The sequence below is a fragment of the Oryzias latipes genome, chromosome 14 (genome assembly GCF_002234675.1).
Source record: "Oryzias latipes chromosome 14, ASM223467v1".
Lineage (NCBI taxonomy): Eukaryota > Metazoa > Chordata > Actinopteri > Beloniformes > Adrianichthyidae > Oryzias > Oryzias latipes.
Window position 1 is genome coordinate 5,680,558 of NC_019872.2, and position 19,611 is coordinate 5,700,168.

At 37.6% G+C, this 19,611-nt stretch overlaps 1 protein-coding gene across 2 annotated transcripts in view; it reads right to left on the minus strand.

Annotated features, from left to right (window-relative positions):
• The window catches only part of stk32a (serine/threonine kinase 32A), a 70,126-nt gene that overhangs the window by 26,459 nt on the left and 24,056 nt on the right, over positions 1–19,611 (minus strand). For both annotated transcript variants that reach the window (XM_004084211.4, XM_011492373.3), the window contains 2 exons: positions 6,743–6,780; positions 2,071–2,160 (listed from right to left, as the gene is read on the minus strand). In XM_004084211.4, coding sequence (XP_004084259.2) covers positions 2,071–2,160; positions 6,743–6,780 — 128 coding nt within the window. The remainder of the gene's footprint in view (positions 1–2,070; positions 2,161–6,742; positions 6,781–19,611) is intronic.

Here is a 19,611-nt window from a genome sequence, read left to right on the forward strand (position 1 = left end):
TAGGGCCAACAGATTGCTCCTTTTTCCTTTCAAATAACAAAAAATTACAGTTTAAATAATTATATCACATGATCACATTCATTTTAGTGCAGTAGAAAATAAAATTAAATCAACTCTGATTCACATTAGAACAGAATCTTGCATCAGAAAGAACAGAAAAGAAACCCATCCAAACATTCACATCAATCAGGAAAAGAAAGTCGTTTTTTTTTTAATAACCATAGAAAAAACAACCAAAATTTGAAAAACATGTACACAACTTATAATTTTTAAAAGTTTGTGAAATAGCCACGTTTGATAACAAAAGGACAAAAGTTCAATAGCAGGAAACACTCAAATTTAAAACACATAAAAAAATCAAAAAAAAACAAACAAACCTGTAAATAAAAGTTTAACTAAATACATTTTCATATAATACATTCAACAATCTTTAAAAAATTAAGGTATTATCTAGGTATATAAAACAAAAAAAATAGCTATAGCTTGAAATAAAGTCAAGGTAAAATAAGAATATATGTGACATGTAATTAGAAGAAAAATAATGATTCTGTTTATTGAGCTGAACAACTCTAAGGTTTTTTTTTTTCCTTTTTTTTCCCAACAATAATGAAGCAATTTATTGTGGAAAGGATTCTTTATCACTCAGTGCACCTCATTTTTATATGTATTCATTCTTGGATTAGTGGGATAAAGTTACTATTATTTTGAAAGAGTTAACAAAGAAGTTTTTTTTTTTTACAAATTTCTCACAGACTACACACGAGGAGAAAGCTGCAGAGCCTCAGAAGCATGTAAGACCCGTCTCTCAGGGTTGTGTTCAGTGTCTCCTGTGATCATAAAGAACAACTGTAACACTTTCTATTGACACACCAACTAAGTGCACCACCACCACCTTTTAAACTCACATACAGACTCGTTTTCTGGCTGCCTTTCTATTTTTATCTCTCAGAAATCCTGTTGGCCTTCACCTTATCTCACAGCAGCTAAATCCACATTTCTCTCCACTGTGTTTCAAAATTGCAGGGTTGAAATGAATGCAAATGTCGTTTCAGAAAACCGCTGTTTTTTTTATTAAAACATGGTAATAAATGATTTGTTAATGATTTATAAAAATTAACTTTTTTCGAGTAATCAAACAAATGCAAGAGTCTAGGGATGAAATGTTTGAACTACTACAAAAGTAATGAAGTCCGTAAGTCTTCTTAAGTCTTTAAGACTTAAAGGAAATTTGTCCTTCAGGGGTTTAAGATACTCTAAATAGATTTTTGAATTTGCAGAAGAATTTTAAAAGCTACTGAAATGTATTTAAAGGTTATGATGTAGCATTAAAATAAGAAATAAAGCCTGACACTAGGAAATCCCAGTAATGTAAAACTTTTCTAAAATAGTTTCACAAAAAGTAAGTTTTACAATTGGGGCTGATTTTCTATATGTACATGAGAATAAAACATTTGCACGCTCAAATAAAAACACATAGCACTCATTGCACCAACCTAATGAGTTTAGCCTGTAGTAGATCTGCTTAGGTCGGCTGAAGTTACCATAAAAATTTCTTTTTTTTTCCCATTTCATATTTTAAATTGGATGTTTCTGAAGGACAAATGACTTGGACTTGAGACCTGGACTTGTGTCACACTTAACTATCAATGGAAGCGACTTAAGATTTGACTTTTGAGACTTATTCCTACTTGACTACGACTATTCCTACTTTTGCCATCAGAGCATAGCTGACAGATGTAACAAAAAATGTATTTTTTGTTGTTGTTTTCTGGTTCCCACAGACCACTCAGCCGGCATGCAGGGATGCGGCATGGCCGTGTTTCCTAGACATGAAAACAGTACCGTCGTGCTGTCAGTGCAGAACATGGAGACCTGAATCCCACCTTAGAGCTCATGTTACAGACAATATTAGGGACTTGGTGTACAATAAACATCAGACCATCTTCAAGGCCAGTAGATTTAGTAAGCCAGACCCTTTATGTTATAAAAATAAGGCCAGAACTTTTCCAGGTTATTCAAAGCATTGAGATAAAGTTGTGTTTTTTTTCCCCTCAAATATAAGTCTCTTACCCATATATGGTTTGGTTCCAGCAATGGACGTTGCTTTGAGGTCTTCCTTCACAATAGCTGCAATGTTGAAATCCGTCAGGTGTACATGTCCTGGCATAAAAAAAAGTTCAAAGGTTCAAATCTCTCATTGATACACATCCTAGAACAAACTATTTCATATGTTTCATTTATTTAAGTTTTAGACATTTTGAGGCCTGAAGGTTTTACACTGAAAATTAAATTATAATCAGTCTGGTTTTCTTAAGTGAACCTCTCCTGATAGATGTATGAGGCTGTGAGGACGGCAGAGGAACAACACCAGTCGTTTTCCAAAGTCAAACCATTGACCTGTGTCTTACCATGCTGCAAAAAGTGCCAGGAGCCTTTTCTGCAGTGTTCCTTCACCACACACAGAGTTTAATGTAGCATATGCGTGCATAGTTGATGTGAGTGCCGATGTCAGAACCGAGGGAGGGAACAATAGTGTCTTAAAAGCACGACGGCTGCGTGGATGAAAGGCTGTCCCTGGTAACCCAACAAAGACAGATAGAGTTCAACAAAAAGATCACATAAAAGCACAGAAAATAGAGGGAAGGCCAGATCAGATCAGTCAAGAAAAGGACATTTTTTCTCCTTTTCTTTCCAAATGACCCCTTCCTTGCCTTCAAAGTGAAAAAAACAGTTTTGTAGCTTCATCTGACTATGAAACAGGTGCAGCAGTTTATGTAACTGACTTTAAAGGAGATCTCTGTCATGGTTTGAGTTTGTTCTGTCTTGGGTTTTGCTTTAAGTTCTTGTTCTGTCTTGTTTGGTTCTGTTTCCTGTTTTATTTTGAAAGGGTTCCTGTCTTGTCTTGTCTTGAGTTGTACTTCCTTGGTCCCCATCTGCCCTGATCGTGTTCACCTGTGTCTTGTCTGCCCTGTCTGTATATAAGTCTTGTCTCTGCCTTCCTCTTGTGCTGGTCCATTAACTTCTGCTCATGTTGTTAACGTCTTCATGTGTCTTCGTCCCTTCATGCCCTGTTCCATGTTTCTCGCCACGCCACAGTAAGCTTTGTTTTGTTTTGTTTTGATTCCTGCTCTGCAGCGCCTCTAGTTTGCAATTAAACCCTCTTGCATTGGAACCGTGTGCCTCCTGCCTCTGTGTCTGGGTCCTACCGGCTCTCGAGCCTCCCGCACATGACAATCTCGTTTGCTTTGATATTTTAGATTAATGGGATTTCCTGTGGTACAAAAAAAATATATATAACTTATTTTGGTAAAAAAAAAATCATAAACATAAAGCAGCAGCTCCATGCTGCACATTGTTCAAATCTTTCTTTTGGAGGTGGGGTCTGCCTTTCTTTGAAACTGGTGTTAGTTTTTTACCACCCGTTCTGAGGTACGACAAAAAATAAACGTATTTAAGAACAGGCCAGTTAAACAAATCCATCTGATCTGTCTTCCCGTTCCACCCAATATATGTACAAAACTGGGGAATATCTGTGAGGATCTGGCTACATGCATCAACTTCCAGAAGTCCTTGATCGTCACTGGAAGTCCCCTCATATTGCTAGAAAAACAACTTTTTTTTATTCAAACTGGCGACCCTAACAGTTACTTTTTTCCCCATTTTAAGCTTTAATAAAAGTTCTTTCTACAATTCTCAACACTTTTGGGTTAGGGTAAATTGTATAATTTCCTCCTCCGACTGATGATATCAGGTGCTATCTTGTCTGCAGCCAGGTTCCTCTTGGAAGATCTCATTTTTTTTGTAAGTTTGAGTCGTCTGCTGCTGTTTCAGAAAATATTTTGGCCTGGTTTCTTGTAATCTCTTTTAAACTGCAGCAGTCTTTATTTCAATGAAATAATAAAAAAAAATCAAGGAGATAAAGATGTGCTTAAGTTGGAGACAGAAAATTCTATCTTTTAGTTAGAAATGTTGTATTTGCGGTTGTTTTACCACAAATGTGAACTGTTGTTTCAGGGAGAAGGCTCCATTGTATGATTTCTAAATTGTCTAAAATCTTGTTTTCCTTGATTTTTTCTGATGGCACTAAAAGGTCACATTCCCCCAGGGTTTATCTAAACCCAACTACAGTCAGAGGATCAAACTGGGAATCAGGGTTTTAGAGCGTGATCCACAGTCCATGCCGTATAGGAATTTGCCGTTAAAGCATTAAAAGCTGTTCTACGAAGCCCCTGCTGTTCAAATGTGCCTGCTTTCATTCTAAAGCTTGTTAGGAGATTTTTATGCAATCAAACAAGTCTTTGTAACTTTATAGCAATTTTGGACCCAACAGTGTGAATATGCAACCGTTTCTGCATTTAAATTGGTTAACAGAAAATATCCTAATATTTATTCAAGTGAATCTCTCAGTAACAAAATGAACTCCCTCATGACTGAAGTTTACTCCTGCAGGACCTTGTGTGCAGCTTCAAGCAAACAAGCTGCAATCAAATCTCATGGAGCAGCACAGATATCCAATTACCTGACCTGGCCCTGAGTGATGGCTGGATTGCATGAAGCAGGAACAAATGGATAGGACTCATCATACTGATGAGCTATGATGCCTGCAGTGTGGCGTGTTTTTACCAATTGATATTCACTGATTTTTGTGTCCATAAGATTCCACAGAGCAATTGTGCTGAGGCAGTCAGATTGAATCGAACAAAGCTGTCTTACTGTCTCCTTTTATCTCTTCAAGTGTTTCTCTATTTTTCATGTTCAATTTTTTTGACAAATCCTTTGAAAAACGATTGTTCATCAGTTTCCTATTTTTCTTTCTTCCAGTGCATGTCTTTTTCCTTCGTCTGTCAGCTCTGTCCTCCTTTGCCTGTCTTTAAATCTCAAGCAACAGCAGAGCTGAGACCTCACATTTCCTCACAGAATGGAAATTAAAGCACATGTCCAGTCTGCTTTGAGATCTTCAGACTTCTTTTAGTGAGCATCTCCCACGGAGCAACAAAGGACATTTATGCAGGCTAACCCCAAAATATATGAATTTAGAATTGTATACATATTAATTTACTTACTTATGCAAACAACTTTTTCTATGACTGTTTAAATTCCACCCCTTTTTTCTCTTTTAATGATAATCAGCATGGCAAGTTGATATGAAAATACCTCCAGTTCATTTATTATCTTTTTGTTTTAAAATGCATTTTTCGTTTCCTTGCTGTATTAGCATTCACGTACTATACTGTTGGTGTGTCTAAGTGTGTGAAACTGGAGCTGGCGCTGAAAGCCACAAGAAGCTTTCTCCAGAGCTCTTATCACTCAGCGGTCATGCCTTCCTACCCTCACAAAGAATTCTCTGTAGTATTTGGTAAACCATAGCACCCAAACAGATGACGGCCCTGTAGGATTGAATCGTGATAACCACGCTGCTGTGCCGTCATCCGCCCCTTTTAGTGGCTTACAGTGTTCTTGTGCAATGAAGCTTAAAGGTTTATAGATTGATTTAAAGTTGACTTGCGTTTAAATTGCCTAAACTGCAAGATCTCGTTTTCTCACAGGGTCGTTCTGTCTTTGCAGCAGAACAGTTGTTTTTTTTTATCTGTGTTCTTGATGTATTCCTCTTTACAGGAAAAGTTGATGCTTTGACTCCACATTTCCCCCCAGTACATAACAACAAAATAGGCCACACAGAAGATTTTCCTTTAAAGACTCTATGAAAATTGTGTTTTTTGGGGTTTTCAACATGTTCTTGTAGCATTTTTCTGATGATGGAGGACATATATTGGGTAAATTAGGCCAAAAATTTAATTTATGGGGTTTTCTTTATTCAAATTGGTGTGAAAAAAGGCCATTGGAAAAATATCGTATTTGTGACGCTGGGCAGGCTACATGCTCCCTGCGGCATTCTGATGCATCCACTTGGATGTACATGGACGACAATCCGTGTAAATCTTCATTTTCCTCGTCTGAGCTGGAATCTGGCTCAAAACTGCGACATTGCTCGCCATTTTTCTTTTCACGGATAATGTTTGGTTAGAGGTGTGAGGGGCTGTAAGTTAGCGGAAGGGCATGTAAAACAAAGAAATGATAGGAAATAAGGGGAGGCTTACTTAACGTCATTTCTAATGCAATGCTGCCGCTCTGCATAAACTATGTCCTAGGAGACAACACGGGTTTTGGATTTTGTCATCATAATTATTTGTTATAATCTTTCTTAAAAATCACTGGGAACACTTTTAAAATAGATTAAAAGGTGATCTGTGTGGGTATATACATTTTAAAAAAAGCACTAAAGGACATCACCATGTCTTTGATGTTTTCAATTCAAAACTCCCAACATATTTAATTTAAATTTTAAAAATGCACAAGGAAGCTAAGTTAGCTTAAATTTGATAAAGCTTTAAATTCACTTGTCTTATATTTGTGCAGATTTTCCACAATATCTAATGACACAAGTTTTCATTTTTCTTTTGGCTGCTGGGCTTAAAAAGACTGAGTGTGAAGCCTGTCTCTGAGCATTACAACTACTTTGATCTGTGGAAAAGAGATCGACAGAGTGGAAGATGAGGCAGAAATCTGTATTCAGATACAATTAGGTGCTGCATTTTGACAGTTTAGTAAAGTTAACTTAAGTACAGATAACTTTAACTTTTCAACCATGTAAAGTATAAGGCTAAGACTTTGTGATACTGAGCTGTGTGCTCATGCTGCCGTGTGTATCTCTTAAATAAAAATGACTTTAAAAGGACCTTACCGTGCTCATCCAGCAGAATGTTGTCAGGCTTAATGTCTCTGTGAAGAGAAACACAAAAAGCAGGAGGATTAGTGTTTCTATGGGAGTGTGATTATAACCAAAGCTGCTTGTCAGTGAGTTTCTTATTTGTTTATATATGTCAGTAACAAAAGGTAAACTATTATTTTGTTAACCAAAGAGCCAAAACAGAACCTGAAATAAATTTAAAAAATATCTCTTTCAGTTTTTTGGTAATTGCAAGAAAACTGAGCCTCATATATTTAACATAAATTGTCATTTTTTAATTTGTTTTATCTTAAATTATTATTGTCCCTTTATTTTTAAATAGACATTTGAAAAGCAAATATTAATTTTAAATATATTTATCCTTTTTCATGACATTTGAGCACTTTTATGCTAATTGCTTTACACAGACGTAATGTTTATTAACATCAAAGTGGCATTCAATTTTGGTATCCTTATTGCTTTTGATGAACAAAAAGCTTTGGTCTGCATGACACATTTTGCTCATCATTTGTAAAGGGATCTGTGTGGACTGAGAAAACCTTTTTTTAATGATGAGCGATGGCATAAAGCGCCTTAACTCGGCTTTCGCTTCATCCCACATTGAATTTTCAAAATAGCACAAATAGAAACAAAGTGCATCCACAAGTCACCAAATCTAATATTTCCCAAATAAATATGTAAATCTTTCTGAATCACCACAGCGTTCAGTCATTTCACTTCAGTGAAACGCAAAGATATACATATTGTATAAGACTTTCACCCGGCGCCTTATCATAACCGTCTGTTAAGCCTTTGTGCTGCAGGTGTGTGGAAATCAGATGAACCTATTTGAGGGGGAGGGCGGAACAGTATGTTCGGCTTAGGAAGCTGCAGAGACACCTGAGAAGAAGAACAGGTGCTGACTGAGGCTCCAAAGTCAACAACGCATCGGCTGCTTCCTCCTCATCTGTCACAGCGTTTCTTTAGTCTCCTTTTTTTAAACAGGTCTCGGCATCGCTTATATTTTGATGTGCCAGATAATAAAATTATAAATAACAATAAAAAGATATACTTTTTTAGGATATGTTATTTTTGTATATAGCACTACAGTTACCATTTTCTACATCTACATCCAAATAACTGTTTTCTCACATGTACATACACACACAGTACATACAAGCAGAAGTAAAGTAGAATAACTTTAATACATATAATTAATAAAACAAACAAACAAATGTGCTTAGTTACTTACTGACTGGAAATAATCTTTTATGGTCTGAACTATTATTTTATTTTTTCTTTATATGAACACACTGGCCTTTTCAAAGTTGTTTTTTTGGGAGCCAGACAATCACAGAGCTTCACCACTTTTGTCTAAATCAACTACAAAAACAAAATGACGACGAAATGAGTGTACTCTCAGATAGTGGCACAAAACCGCTGCCAACACCCACATATCCTTGATAGCAGTGAGTCACTTCAAAGAACTGTTCGTGGCCACATGATATCCCATGTGCTCCTTTGTACTCAAAACGCCATTTTTCTCCTTTTTTCTCCTAATTTCCCTTTATTTTTATCTGCTCTGGGCAAAGTCTGCTCCTATTGTTGTAGACAATGACATTCATTGTGACACTCGGTTTCCTGTATCTCATGTGCTGACATCCTTCTTTCTATAACATACAGCATGCTGTTTCCTACAGAGCCCTGGACATAATATAATAAGATTATCCTTTTGTGTGCACAAATTTATATAGCACAAATTAACATTTTATCAGCATTTTGGGGCACAAAATAACTTTTTGTGGGCACAAATTAGTATTTTGTGAGCCCAAGTTATAGCAATGTGTGCACAAAAATTACTACTAAATTAATTCCTCAACTCCTACTACTAATTTGTAACCAAAACATATTAATTTGCGTGCCAAAAATGGTCATTGTGGCCACAAAACACTAATTTTTCCACACAAATTAGCATTTTGTGCACACAAAATACTAGTTTGTGCCATGAAAATGTCAATTTGTTCCCAATAAATACTGAGGAAAGATTTGTGTCCACAAAGTACTAGTTTCTGTGCACAGTTAGCATGTTGTGCTCACAAAATGGTATATTGTGTGCACACAATACTAATTTGTGTGCTTAAAAAAGTTATTTGAACCCACAAATGCTAAGAAAAGGCTAATTTATATCCACAAAATGCTAGAATACACAAAATGTTAATTTAAGGAACCAATACTTTTTTTTTATGTCATGCACAGGTCTGTAGTTTCCAAACAAATGAGAACCATTTTTGACATCATTGTAGTCTCATGGTCATTTATCCATTGTTTAGGAAACGAGAATAAAGACGATCAAAGCTTACGGGGTGCACTGTATTTTCAGCGTCTTCTTCCTAAAGGTCTTGAAGAACATTTAAGCAGGAGGCAGAAATCCATAATCAAAACCCATTTCAGATTGTGTTTCCATTAACAAAGATGCAAACATAAAATGTCATTATAAAACAGTTTCACTTGTGGTCATTTGGATGTAATTTGGTTTGGACTCAGATCATTGGAGTTGGGTTAAAAAAGAAATAAGGCAAGCATTGATTAAATAAAATGGACACCACGTAGTTTGGTCCAATGCCTGCATCCTTAGCGTTGGTGTTTTTTCTTAATTATTGCTGCAGCTGCCTCTTGGGATCCCAGCAGTGTTTATCATATCAAAGGCAACAGGCACCAGCGTATGAATATTTGTTTTGCGCTGTGCGTTCTTGCAGACAAGGTCAAGCTGCAGCATGGCGCTTGGCTCTCAGGTGCTCTGGCAGCTTGACTGGCACAGGCAGAGGAGGGGTTGAGAAAGGTCAGCTGTGTAACCCTTAATTAGCTGACATCCGCCTCAAAGGACGGCACTAAAGGGGACAGGAGGGGCAAGTGTCACTACTAAAAAAGCAGGCGGTAAGGGAAAACAAGGTAGCCTCATTCACAGCGAAAGGCCATGCTGTCATTGTGAAGCCACAGGACCAGGAGAGGCTGAGACAACTGGACGTAGAGAGGGGGAGCTGTGCTGCTAAGAGCAGTGATGGCAATTTTGACTCAAATTCCTTACTCCTAAGGGTTTTTACATACTATTTTAAAGAAGATTCTAAGACATTTTTTATTGAAACAATCTGATTTTACTACACAAGGAAAAGAATTCCAGTACAAACATTGTATCAATTGTTAACAATTTTTACTACTTTCACTGAGGTAGGGCATTTTTTTGTGCGTGACAGCTATTTATAAGCAACACATTTTTAGATGACTGGAGAAAACCTCAAGAGTAGAATAATGACACAATGCTGCAATTCATCAATGTAGCCATTATTTGAAAGTTAGCGTTTAAAATGTGATGCTTAACCCCTGGGAAACGAGGAGAGGCTTACTGTGCACCAACAATCCCGCCCACAACTCAAAAGGTGAATTTCTAATGAACTCCTGCAGCTTTGCAGAAACTATGTCACAAGTTTTTCGGATTCTGGCTAAAAGCAGCATAACCCTCGTGCTATCTTAGATGAGCCCACCCTTCCATTGACGTGTTCTCCCTACCATGACAAAGGTGGATAAAGGTGGAAAGATTTCATGTAATCCATGGACACCAGTGAAGATCACAAATCATTGAAGAAAAAAGGTTCAGAGCACTGTCTAGTGGGTCTAGATGACCCAACTCCCAATGTTAAAGTGCCTAGGATAGCCCAAGGGTTAATCATAATTAAAAAGATTATTGGAGTGGGACTTTGAAGAGAATAGAAAACAATACGTCATTCATTGTTAGCAGGTTGTCATGTGTGTATCAGCCGGGATATTAACACTGCAGAATCTACTGGAGCCTAAAAACAGATGGGACTCCGGCAGGTCTGCTGGTCACAGCAGGGCTGTGGGGAAAAACTTGGTCAGCTGAAACTCCTGCCATCTGCAACCATTCATATCTTTAAGTTGGACTATTTTAGTAGATCTGGATGGGGTTTGAAATAAAGAGTAAAGTGAGGCAAACAAAACATAAATGCGACAACACTAAAAAGTAGGTGCTGTCAAACTTATTAGGTGACTTGTTTGCTCTGTTTTAACTGATTACCGTCTAACCTTTACATTTTAACTGTCACTTTGAATTTTAGAAAGGACTGTACGTTATAAATAATATGGATCCATTGTAATGAGAAAATAGATGTGACTTTACATAGTTTTCAATTAAGAAGGATGTGGTTTAATTGTAACAGACCAATCACAAAAGTGTTTCCTCAGATTGACATTTTGTCCGTACATTTGTATTTTGTTTGCGCAAATTAGCATTTTATGGACAGTTAATGAAAAAACTTGGGCTAAAAGCAAACAGAGCAACAAGTTAGATCCTCAATGCTGTGGGAAAAAGACGTCTAAATGAAACGGAGTAACGAGGATAACAGGGCAAGGTGAGTAATCCAGGTAAAAACGCTCCGGTACTCCCAACTAGTAATTGGACGAAGGGCCGGTTTGGCTGAGTGCAAGTTGATCCCCTTAGCTTTTCTTTTGGTTGACTGACCCTACAAGCTATTAGCAGGATCTAATGACCTCATTACAGCATGCGATCAGAGGCAGACGAGAAACTGAAGCCTGTATTTAGGCATTTGACACTGAACTGATACTGAGAGGGCAACACACCTGAGAAAGGAAGCTTTTCCACAAGCATGGAGTCTAACAATGAGTAAACAATATCAAAGAAAACAAAGTCAGATCACTCTGTTTGACTTCATGATATGCTAACCTAAAGCCGTCTTGCACGTTTAAAAAACATTCAACTTTGACCAAATTGACAATCAGTAAAACTTTATTGGATAAACAGAGCTACTTTCTTTGAGAATCTGACATCACTGATCTGACAACGATTGAACTTTAATAGGAATACTCAAGAATATGATAACAGCATAACATGAACACTCATTTGTATTTATTTCTAAGAGAGGTACAACTGTACTAGTTTTTGAAACCAAATATTAATTAATTTTGCAGAAGTAGGCTACCCACATACAGAGTATGTGTAGTGACCAGGTTTGTCTATCGTTTCCCCACCAACACCCGATCAACTGTACCGCTGGGTGGAGACCAGTTATATCTTTTTTTTTCTTGACCTGAGAGCCTAAAGAAATATGACTCCAACCATGCAACCCAATGTCATTTAACTGTAGGGAGCTTTCCTTCTAACATCCTGATTTTCTCACATGGTGTTGGAAATTTTGGGAAAAATAAAACCAAACAAAGAATTTCATGGACACCAATCAGGAACTGTCTTTCTGACAATCACCTGTTTCCAGGTAACAGGAACATTGCCCAATTTAGCACTGTGGTCCTCCACTAAACTAAAGCTTAGAGAGTCTGCACTGCTGGACCACATAGCAGCTTTTCTACAAAGGAACTGCAAAAAAGCCACTTTTTGAAAAATACCTCAACATTCTAAATCAGGCGGTTCCAATTTAGCCCACCTAAACCCAGGTAACAGGTCATGGAAGAAGTGGATTATAATAGACCCAATGAATGCTGCCTTGGGTTTTTTTGGGGGGTCAATTTTACCATGTCTGATTACCGGAATTGTGAATTGTGTAGCATCTTGTCTTTAACCCCTTAATACCCACGCTTTTGCTCCAGTGTTGACATTCTTTTGACTCCTGTAACTCTTCAACCCTTAAACGTAATTCCAGCAGACTCTGAAGTGGAGAAAAGCAGCCTTGCGCCTTCACTTCACAGTGGTGTAGTACTTACTCAATCGATGCAGATCCGCAGAGAAAAGCAGCTTTGCACCGTTATGCAACACTTTATAGTAATGTGTTGCAAATCTATGGAAAGTCGATATGAAAAGCTCCATTTCTCCATGTCAGAATCAGCTGACTTAAGTTGATCGTGTGAATGGTTGAAGAGCTACGGAACGTCAAAGAGCACGTGTTATGTAGGTGTCGCCGGGGACATCTTTGGTGTTGAAGGGTTAACAAAGTCTTATTAAGATGTTGTATTTCAGAGAGGGCTTGATGAAGTTTCAATGAGTAAGGAAGAAATTGCTGATGCACCACCAGCAGTATTATATTGGTTCCCCTCCAGCCACTGCTTCACCACTAAATTTTGCTCCCAAGAAACAACAGCCATCTATGGTGAGTTTTAGTACCTAATTTTTTCCCACTTCTGAATTAATCAACATCATGTTGTTTTATTTATCGGTTGGTTCATTTATTTATTTCAGTGTGCATTGGATTCTAGCCACTTCAAGTTTAACTGTCACTGATGGCCATCATTTCTGCTTATTATCAAAAGATCCTCAAATCCAGATTACCTACTGGTACTGAAGAAAAACGATTGACAGTAAATTTTTTTAATTAAAAAAAGAGGGAAATTGTAACTGTTAAAAATGAATGTTAACATGATTTTGTCTTTCTGGACATTTGCTATTTTGCAGTCAGTTTGCAGTCACTGGCTCTTTATCTCTGTCCCTCTTTCTGGGATAAAAGCCCAGAGCTGTTTGATTCTGTGCCTCCTCTCTTTCCCTCTCTGAGCGTCAAGAAGCTCTAGAAATCCCAGAAAGCCTACAGCTAAGTCACATCACACTCCCAAAACCACACACACACAAACACACACACACACACACAGACAGAGATTTGTGCATGGACATCTTCTCACAGAGCTAGAACGGCACTGCTGTAAGTACCAACGCCTACCAGCTGCTGAAGAGTTAGTCAGACAGCCTCTTCCTTTGAACGTGAACGAAATCTCAACTGGACTCACAGAGACTTACAGCTCCAATCCAACAAATCGCATCGCTAACTCAGCCTTTCTTCTTTCTGCTGAGACATAGCAGCTCTGACAAGCCTAAGAACCGCGCAGGTGCACACGCGCGTCCTTTATAATGAGTACATCTACTTTTTGTGCCTACAACTGTGTTCATTCTTTATTCATTATCAAAGTCTGTGTGCAGCTGCTGGCCTTGACAAGAAAGTGGTCCAATGCAAAGCTTGGCTACAAAAGCTCAGACTCTCAAAGCAGCTCATGGGCACCAAAAAGCCAAAAGTCACATAACAGTTACCAGGGATGAATAATTCCCAACATCAGGAACATTTAGGTAGTGTCAAAAGCATGCCAGCTCCCTCCAGCCCCTCTGACTGGCTCTGTGAGTCTGTTTCTCCTCTTTTTATCTCCTCCTCTGAGTCCCACAGTCTGCCTCTGTGAATTTCCAAAGACAAGGCTTTCTGCTTGAATCTCCCCTCCTGGCTTTTCTCATACAGACAGGAACGTGAGCGCGGTACATAAGCAGGCAATTAGTGATCTTTTTTGGAGCAGACTTGCCGATAAACAGTCCGTCATGTTCCGAGTGCGGTCCTCCTCCCACCGTGTAATGTGCTGTTGTAAGCTGGGCTGAGCTGAGAAAGACTTTCAATAACAAGAATTAATTTACCATTTAAAGATGGAAATTGGAGAGATGGCATCGACTTCTCCCTTAATCTGGATCTATGAAATACAAGCATATAATTTTTTCTCTGGGTTCTTCTTTTACTTCTGCTGGGAAATAAAACATTTATATGCTCTATGAATAAAGAATACCTCACCAAAGACATGACAAATGCTCTATTTTGAACAGATGATAGGAAATAAGAGGGATGGCCTTGTTTACTTCCTCTCAACCTGCAGGACCATATTTTTTCTATATTTCTTGCTGAAGGATTTGTGGTGAGCCCCTCTAACTGTCACTTTCACTTAAACAGACAGGTGAATTTAAGGCATATTCCTGTTTGGCAGCAAGTCTTAAAGTGAGGGAAGTAAGGCTGTGAGGAAATTAATTATTTGAAGCAGAGAAATGCTCCTTCCTTGGAAGAAACTGCAAAAGCGGGACTATAGAATGGGGACATAGAAAAAGAAAAAGAAGAATGAATGCAAGGAAAGGAAATAAGGAGCTAAGATTAAAATTTTTAGATAAATTAGGTACAAAATGAGATAATTTGCAAGTCAGAAAGAACCGAAAAAAGAAATAGCTTGGTTAAATTAGCCTTGCTATTGCAACAGCTGGGTCCCAGAAGGCTGTAGTTCCTCCAAATGAAAATCTGAATAAATAAAACCATCAGTTTTCAGAGGAGAACTTAAAGTTAGAAAGATTGTGTTTAAATATGCATCTTTCTGATTTAAGACGGCTTTGCTGTCATATGCAGAGCAAGAATGCCCACACTCAAAGACATTTTTGATGTTCATAACACAAACTTGCAATTTATTTCATCATTTGTGTATCTGCTGGCTTGTCCGTGGGTTAATTTTGACCATGGCCATTAAGCATCAGTTCACAGTGTCTTAAACTGTAACATTTTATTGTCTATTTGGCCAACTCTTGTCTTTGTCTGCACTTTAAAAGTGGAAAAATTATTATACCTCTCCCCCTGTTTAATATATGTGACAGGGTGTCTGACATGAAACAATGATGAATACTGAGTGGCTCCATGAGCAACAGAGGATTCATGGAGGAGATTTGAGGGATAAAAAAAAGTCCACATCAGTTCTAATGCAACATTTTTTCAATTATCTCTAGACAAAAATAAATATGGAGGTAAAGGACTGGAGTTTAGGCAATGCAAGGCTTCTGTGGCTACTGTCAGTTTGTGTTTATTTACCTATTATCGGCAACCATCAAAGTGGTAGGCAAGAAAGCACTCAAGTGGACATGGTTTATCTTTTAGAATTGAGAAAGCCACTAGAAGATGTGTAGCATCTTTGGTCATAAAATATAAACCAGGTCGAGTTAAAGGCTACTACAATAAAATTAATCTGGATGAACATGAATCTATTTAGTCAATTATCGACAATATTGGAATTTGATTTGAATATTTGTAGGAAAGCAGAATCTACAGAAAAAGCCTTTGACAGATTTGTTTTAGTAGATAAAACACTTCCCCTAAAAATATAGTCACATGCACCGGTACAGGGGTTGACTTGTACAGGTGCTGTGAGTTTTTTGGGTGGTCCAGGTCTGTGGAGGGTCATAGAGAGGAATGGCTGGTACATGATGCATCTCAAGTAGAGTGCAGGTGTGTCTTACAGTTCCTTCCAGGCTTGTAGGGCCACTGTTGAGAATGGAACATGCGATTGTCAAGCGTGTTTACCACACGCTTGACAATCGCATGTATCATGAAGTATTTGTAGGGTCAATGTAAGTTGCACAAACTTAAGAGGTACAGGTGGCACTGCAGTACGGTGCCCCTTACGCCATACTCTAATCATTAGTAAAGCCTTACTGGTGCATACGGACCATCTAGAAACAAAGAATGGCCAAACCTGTACACACATGTGAACAGCACTTATGGGATCCTTGTGCAGTGGGCGAGATTTGAAAACATGAAAAATCCATGCGACCAATCAAGGTCTCACCTACTTCCCACTTACTTTACACTTGTGGTTGTGGAAAAGTTTGCTATGAACCGTCACTCACATCATACTAGTATAAAAAAAACTGCATGAAGATTTTCAATTTACGGGGTCACTGAGCTGTCTACGACCTTGCGTACCCTGTTCAGGTTTGTCCCTTTCATTCCCAAGAGAGTGGTTGCTTCGGCGAAGGCAATTAACCCGCTTGTAGCATGGTCATCTCCAAAAAAAAACATTTCAATCAGTTTTTAGTACTTTATTCTTGTTATTTGTTTGGTTCACAAAAAGCAAACTACTTGTTGTGTGGTGCAGCATTGTGACAGTAACATGGCAACGTGCTTAGCCAGCACCGACCTCGACTGCAGCGGCAAAGGAAATGGATATACACGTATATGTTGATTGTCACAATGTGTTAAATAAAACATCAGTTCAGAGAAAATATTCACTTCTTACAGCTTGTTTTTGTCCAGATGATGAAACTAGTTTATTTAAAAAAAGCCAGTGGAGTGATATAGAACATTTAGGCAACCAGAACTTCTTTTTTTAGGCGTGCATTATCACCGTTGATTTTCACTTTCTAATCACTGCCCTGCAGCCAATCAGAATAGAGTATTCAACCGGACTATGGTATAAATATTATTTTTTTACCCTCTTATTTGCTAGTTTTTCTTGCGTGTTTAGATCCTTCATACTATCTATTCCAGACAACCAAATACAAATTCTGAATAAAAACCACTTTAGGCCTCAAAGACTTGGGATTCATTTATCCCATGAACAATTGTGCTTCTTATGAAGACATTATTTATCACACACAGGTTTATTGTCAATTTGATAAGATAAGAATTAAGAAAATTCTGGTGCAAACGCGCAAAAAATTCTCAATGTTTATAAAATTGCAGGTTTCTATGGTTGAAACTCAACAACAGGATTTAAAAAAATGAACTTTGAAAACCCATACCTTTTTTTCATTTTCACAGTTTTTCTTGAAACCATAAACTTAAGAGGGATTGTTGGCTGAAAAGCTACTTATTTTCTGAATTAACAGCTGAATTCTGACTCACTGAAAGCAGCTGCTGACAACATCCAAGTGTTTCCATTACGAGGATTCTAGGAGGGGTTGAAATGAACCCAAGGCTTTACCCAGTGGCAAAATCTGCTCACGTGAAAGAGGTTAAACCTGCGCACAACCACCACAGCCAGTGACAAGTCTGTGTAAATATAATGTGCATCTCCCCTGTTACACGCTTTCCATTTATCTTTCCACTTGTTTGGAGAGACTCATCAAGTCTCTGCAGATGTCATCTAATTGAGACTTAGGCTGTTGTTAATAATTCATAGTCCCTACAGAGGATGCTGTAAAAACAATAACCAATCCTAAATTATCTTAAATCAAAGGCAAGCTATTGTTTGTGCATGATGAAAATACATCAATGGTTGCTAAACATGCATTTTTGTCATTTCCAAAACTATTATGTTGATGAGAAAATATGGTGGAGGTGTCAATTGGTTTCCAGTATCCTGTTTATAGCTTTTCCAACCGCCTGCTCTCATGGGTGCAGTAAAAGGCTGCTGCCTCAAAGAGAACGAGATGGAATATTATTGAACCCTCAGGGATTTCTCCAGTCAGGAACCACAAGAAAGGCTCTCAATGGTTAGCTATGGCCCAGGGCTACTTATTATGTTTTTTTCATTACAATTTGAAAAAGTAAAAGTTATAACATCCAATCAAACTTTTCAACCATTTACAGCGAGTGACTTCTTTTTACAAAGGGTATGGCATTGTAAAATAATTATATTTGTTATTTTGACAACATATAAAGGAAGAAACATTCTGTATCTGTCCCTTGTGAAAAAAACCCAAACATGATTGTTGCAAGGATATCAACAATGGATAATTGGTCCAATTATGTATAATACTACAAATTTGTCTTTATTTTTAGTAGATAAGCACTTTAAAATAGCAAATCTTTTACAAAATGTGAAACCAACTACTCAATCTGTAAAAACTCAATTATCTTTATTTATAAATATATTTCAATTTTGGGTAGCAAAACCATGTTGTGATTGAAAAGGAAAGTTTGTTTATGTACCACTGGTCTATTTTAAAAGCCTTCCCAGTGGTATTTTAATTACGATTATGGAATTTTTGGACCAAGTAAAAAAAAAATGTTGTGTTGTTTTCTAGGATTAAGTTTCTGCAGAGTGGCAAGAGTTCACCAGAAATTTGCCTCTGTTGTGGGCGGGACTGTCGGCGTGGAGTAAGCCTGCCCTCATTTCCCACTATCCTTTTTTTCTTTACACACTCTGCCGCTAGCTTACAGCCCCTTACAACCCCAACTACCAGTGCAACAAAAATGGCAAACATCAAAAATGTTGGAGCTATCCAGCAGTAAAGGATTGGGCCACGTTCCAGCTCAGACAAGGAAAACGAAGACATTAATGGATACATTTGTCTTCAAGTTGATGTATCAGAATGGAGCAGAAGAGGGAGCTTGTGGCCCGCCATCTGTGACCCCTAAGTCACTGCTACAGGATTTTTCACAATAATTTTTTTTGTCTGCTCCTGACTCACAACGATTTCCAATAAAGAAATCCTCAGAAATGGAATGTTTATCCTAATTATCTTTATTTATGTATGTCCTCTATCATGAAAAGAAAGCTACAAGAACATGTTGAAAACACCAAAAATATACCGTATTTTCCGGACTATAAGTCGCTCCGGAGTATAAGTCGCACCAGCCCAAAAATGCATTATAAAGTAGAAAAAAACACAGATAAGTCGCACTGGACTATAAGTCGCATTTTGACGGGAAATTTATTTGACAAAATCTGAGACCAAGAACTAATAACTTTCACAACCTCATATGACACAATCATAGCAGAATGTTTATCTCATAATTTCACAGTAATTCTTTCTCATACTTATTTATTTATTCCTTTCATGAAGCATCATTGGCCAACTAATACTCTGTTTTCATCCTGTATTTGTAGAAACAGTTGTCATTTTTATTGCATTTCTGAATCTATGAAATCATTGGAAAATAGAATATTATGTTTTTAACTGTAAAAAAAAATTTGCTGATTCTCTGAGTCACTTAACATACTCTTAACACTTAACATACCTCATACATCAAATTGACCCAGGAACATCATCTCTGTTCCTCACAAATGAACATAACTGGAGGGTTAACAATGTATTTATTTCAATTTATTCCTAATATAAGTCACTTCGGAGTATAATTTGCACCCCTTGCCAAACAATAAAAAAAAGGGCGACTTATAGTCCGGAAAATACGGTAAGTGGGTCTTTAGGTTTAATGTTAACCTTTATGCACCACATATAAAATAGCGCCAAATTAATTTATGTAGTAACAGCAGACTGACCATACTGCTAAGATGCATTAGAATGCAGTAAAGATACAAACAAAAAACAGCTTGAAGGCTTATATTTATTCAGACCGAGTGCAGCTTTTACCATTCAAGCTTGATGCAATGTGCATCAATTT